The following is a 5000-nucleotide window of genomic DNA, read 5'->3' as shown; positions in this document are numbered from 1 at the left end:
CCAGAAATTGAGGTATTTTCACTACAGACCTGAACTATTGGGCTATTTTCACTATGTATCTATAAAAAAAATACTTAGAGAATTAGAATAGACTATTTAACTAGAAAACTACACAATTGGGCTAGAATTTGGGCTATTTTTCACAGTCCATAGCTATAATTTGGGCTATTTTAGTGCATAACAAAATTTGGGCTATTTTCACAATGCATAGCTAGAATTTGGGCTATTTTCACCGTGCATAACTAGATTTTGGGCTATTTCACCGTGAATAACTAGATTTTGGGCTATTTCCACCGTGCATAGCTATAAATTGGGCTACTTTCCACCCTATATGACAAAGATTGGGCTATTTTCTACTATCACCACTAGAAAACCGCATTAAACTATTCCAAACACTATCCACTATTCTATCCACTCGCTGCCACTTACCCTCGTCCTTCACGGAGCTAGTGGTGGAGGTGGTGGTGGTGGTGGAGGTGGAGGGGGTGGAGGGGGTGGTGGTGGTGGTGGTGGTGGTGGCGCGGGAGGTGATGGGTCGAAGAACAACACCCAAAATGTCATCAATATTCGAGAGTTTACCTGTGATGGGGCGAGCCAGGTGAGAGAGAGAGAGAGAGAGAGAGAGAGAGAGAGAGAGAGAGAGAGAGAGTAATTTTGATAGGTGCTGGAGACATATTGGTAGCGGAGGTAATCTTTTTAAGGGGAGAGGGACGTGGAGGGAATTATGGGAGAGAAAATGGAGGAAGGGAGGGAAAAAAAGCTTACTGGAGGGACTCTTGTGGAGGGAAAGTGGAGGGAAGTGTTACAGTGAGGGGAGGGTGTTTCTCAAGGGGGTAAGGAGAGCATTTTAGGGAGGAATATTTGGGAGAGTATAAATATTGTTTTTTGGGGAGGTTGGGGTACATCACTTCACTGGGGGGGGGGGTGACAAGACATACTGAGGCATTATGGTACACAGACAACACAAGACAACGCTGTGTGTGTGTGTGTGTGTGTGTGTGTGTGTGTGTGTGTGTGTGGGGTGTGGGGTGCAGCAGGACAGTGGGGCAGGACACTCACCGATGAAGTGGGAGAGGTTCTGCCTGGCTCTCTGCTTCAGGGACTCCTTCTTCTCCTCCACCTTCTCCTCCTGCTGCTGCTGCTGCTGCTGCTGCTGCTGGTCCTTCTCCCGTGTGGTGCAGGGGAGGCGGGTGAGGCGGGTGAGGTGGGTGAGGCCGGGGAGGCGGAAGTCTGGGTTGGGGAGGGGGGCGGTGAGTAGCCCATGAGTGTCTCCATCTGGCGGAAGTCTCCCTGCAGGTCGGAGCAGAGCAGGGTGTCGATGTCCTCGGTGAAGCTGATGTAGCGCGGGTCCTTCATGCGCGGCAGTTCGGGGCTGCTGGGCCACTCGAAGCCCTCCGTCTCGTTCTGTGTGTCGTAGGCGCTGGAGTAGCCGTAGGGGTTGCGGCGGCGCGGCAGCTCTGGGCTGCTGGGCCACTCAAAGTTGTAGTCGTCCTCCGTCTCCTCCGCCACGGCGGGCATGGACGACGCCGCCGTCTTGTTATTGTCGTCTGACCACGCCAGCTCGGGCTCCGTCTCGCTCTCGTAGGTGTTGCGCATCACGGAGCGCCGCGGCAGCTCAGGGCTCCCGTCAGGCCACACAAAGGCCTCGTCCCCGCCATCCTCCTTCTTGTCTTCCTTGTCCTTCTCTTCTTTACTCCCTTCCTCTTCCTCCTCCTTGTCCTCCTTGTCCTCCTTGTCCTGGTCTGCCTCCTCGCGCTGTGGCGGCGCCCTGTTCTTGCGCGGCAGCTCCGGGCTGCCCTCGGGCCACGTGAAGGCCTCCAGGGAGTCACTCTTGGTGGTGGCGGCGGCCACGGCGGAGCGGGAGTTGCTTCGGCTGGCAGCGCCCACGCTGGCCACGGACGCCGCGGACTTCTGGCGGCGCGGGTAGAGCTTACTGAGGTCACCCTGGGACGCAGAGGCCTCGTCGGGCCACTCGAAGGGGTCCAGGCCGGCGGGGGGCTCTGCGGCGCCCTCAGAGCTAGCCCGGGATTCCTGCTCGCGGCCGTCTGGACTGGTGCGTGCCCCCAGCTCCGCGGTGGGTGATGGGGAAGAACAGGGGGCGGCGGGGGCCGGGACAGGGGCGGGGGCTGCAACTTTGTTTGTCGGCGGTGAGGGGGGCGGCTGGCCCACGGCGGATCGGGATCGCCTGATGGAGCGTGACTTGCTGAGCGTGAAGAACTGCCCCTCCTCCCCGGCACTCTCGCTCGACGAGTCAGACGAGGAGTCAGAGCTGCTGCTGGAGGCTGGGGGTCGCCGCACCCTGCCCGGCAGGCTGCGTTCAGGCGCGGGGCTCTCCCCGATGTCAATGTCAGGGCCCAGGGCCAGGCGGCGCGCCCCCAGCACGCTGGAGCGCGAGCTGCTGCGTGACGCAGCGCCCTCCGCCAGGCTGCCGCGTGACCCAGTGCCCGAGGCGGACCTGCCGGCGCCCGAGGAGGACTGACGCACGCGGCGGCCGCTCTCTGCCACCTCGCCCGAGGAGCCGCGCTGGACGCGGGGCGAGGCGCGGGGCGAGGCGCGCTCACTGTCCTCCCGTGAGCTGCGGCGGCGGCGCGGCCTGAGCACCACGGTGACCAGCGGCACGTCCTCGCTGTCTGAAGACGAGGACGAGGACGTGGAGCTGGGCCTGCTGGTGCGCCGTTGCCGCCGCAAGGAGCCGCTCCTCCGCAGGGCGTCACCCTTGCCCTTGGAATGTTTCCTCTCCACCACCTTGCCCTTGGAGGACGCCTTTTCCATGGCTGGGGGCACGGGGGGGCGCTCGTCCCGCCGCTCCCTTTTCTCTTTATCTTCCTTCTCTTTCTCCTTCTCCCTTTCCCTCTCCTTCTCCCTCTCTCTCTCCCTCTCTTTTTCCCTCTCCCTCTCTTTTTCCCTCTCCCTCTCTTTCTCTCTCTCCTTTTCTTTTCTCTTTCCTTTCTTTTCTCTCTCCTTTTCTTTTCTCTCTCTTTTCTTTCTCTCTCTCCTTTTCTTTTTCTCTCTCTTTTTCTTTTTCTCTCTCCTTTTCTTTTTCCCTCTCCCTCTCTTTTTCCTTTTCTGTTTCCTTCTGTTTGTCCAGCATGTGTTCCTGGCTGTTGTCCTCCTCTTCCGTGGTCTCCTCCTCACTGGACTCCTCCTTCAGCTGCTCCGCGGTGGCCTTGGCTGCCTCCTGCGCGGCACCAGCAGGGCCTGGCCGTGCCCCGGGAGGTGGTGCCGCGGGCCGGGTCTCCTCGCCGCCGCGCTGCCGCCTCAGCTGCCGCAGGGCCTCGCGCTTCTCCTCCTGCTGGCGCCGCATGGCCTCCGTGTCCCCGGGCCGGATGTCCATGTTTAGCACCGACTTGCGGCACTCCTTCAGCCCCACACTGCCCGCCGCAGAGCTGCTGCTGCTGCTGCTGGCGGCAGTGGTGGTGCCGGCACGGGGGCCGGGGGGCGCCTCCTCCTCCTCCTCCTTGTCCTTGTCCTTGAGCCACTTTGAGGATGCCGCGGGCGTGGAGGAGGCGGCGTGCAGCTCGGTGGAGGGCGTGGCCAGCCTGGAGGACAGCTTGAAGGGCGGGGGGGAGGCCAGGCCGCGGGTGGGGGACGACACAGGCTTGGCGGGCAGCGACGGCACGGCGGACAGGTGGCGCAGCGGCCTGCTCCTGGTGGTGGTGGTCGTAGTGGTGGTGGTGGCTGTGGTGGAGGCAGTGGTGGTGGTGGCGGTGGTGGTGGTGGTGGTCTTAGAAGTGGTGGTGGTGGTGGTGGCATCGTCATCATCAGTCTCGGCGGCTGAGCTGAAGTCCGCGGGGGCTTTGTTCCTGAGGGAGGGCGTGGTGAGGGGCTGGGGGCGGGTGCGGGTGCGGGTGGGGGTGGCAGACGTGGAGGTGGGGGTGGTGGGCTCTGGCTTGGGGGGTGAGGAGGGGCGGGAGGTGCCATACACTCTGCTCCGCCAGCCACTCCCCGCGTCACTGTTCTCGCGGGAGTACACGGGGCGGTAGGCACCACCACCACCACCACCACCACCACCACCACCACCACCACCACCGGAGTCCCGCAGGTAACTATTGCTGCGCGTGTAGTTGCTGTACCGGCTTGAACCGTACCCGGACCCGTAGCCGGAGCCGTACCCGGAGCCGTACCCGGAGCGGTTCACATCCGACCCGTATCCGGACTTGGCGTCTGAACCGTAGCCAGAGCGGTCCATGGCGGTGGAGGGCAGGCGTGAGTAGGGGGAGGGGGAGGGCGTGGTGGGGGAGGTGATGGGGGAGGGGCGCACGCGTGTAGGGGTAGGGGGAGCAGGGGAGGGGGCGTGGGATGGGGAGGGGGAGGGGGTAATCTTGCTGTCCCCGCCGCTGCCATACCGACTGTAGCTCCCGCCTGCAACACACACAACACCACTAATTAATCAAACTACTACTACTACTACTACTACTACTACTACTACTACTACTACTACTACTACTACTACTACTACTACTACTGCTGCTACTACTACTACTACTACTACTACTACTACTACTACTACTACTACTACTACTACTACTACTACTACTACTACTACTACTACTACTACTACTACTACTACTACTACTACTGCTACTACTAAAACAACAATAATAATAATCTCGAGTAAAGAAATGAAAACGAGAGAGAGAGAGAGAGAGAGAGAGAGAGAGAGAGAGAGAGAGACAAAGACGGACAGACAGACAGACAGAAAGACAGACACACACACACTCACTCATAACAGACAGAAAGACAGACAGACAGACATACCCACAACTTACAAAAAAATAAAAACACTCATGAAAAAATAAAAATAAAAAAATAAACAAAACCATCAAATCAAAGAAAACGGAGAAGAACGAGAAATTTTAAAGGATAACTACACCAATCCTTCCAAACTCACCTGATCCTGAATTGTAGCCAGTTTGCAGTCTATCCTGGGCTGCTGAGAGGTCCCTGGTGACGGCGGAGCGGTAGGAGACAGTGGGCGTGTTGCTGGTGTCTTTGTTACT

At 59.1% G+C, this 5000-nt stretch overlaps 1 protein-coding gene across 1 annotated transcript in view; it reads right to left on the bottom strand.

Annotated features, from left to right (window-relative positions):
* LOC123512971 overlaps nt 1-5000 on the bottom strand; it is a 94581-nt gene that overhangs the window by 81360 nt on the left and 8221 nt on the right. The window contains 5 exon segments of the mRNA XM_045269722.1: nt 430-579; nt 1060-1179; nt 1182-2923; nt 3156-4362; nt 4892-5000. The exon segment at nt 4892-5000 is cut by the window's right edge and continues 33 nt beyond it. Coding sequence (XP_045125657.1) covers nt 430-579; nt 1060-1179; nt 1182-2923; nt 3156-4362; nt 4892-5000 — 3328 coding nt within the window.

Source organism: Portunus trituberculatus, chromosome 4 (assembly GCF_017591435.1).
Source record: "Portunus trituberculatus isolate SZX2019 chromosome 4, ASM1759143v1, whole genome shotgun sequence".
Lineage (NCBI taxonomy): Eukaryota > Metazoa > Arthropoda > Malacostraca > Decapoda > Portunidae > Portunus > Portunus trituberculatus.
This window is presented reverse-complemented; position numbering and strand designations above follow the sequence as displayed.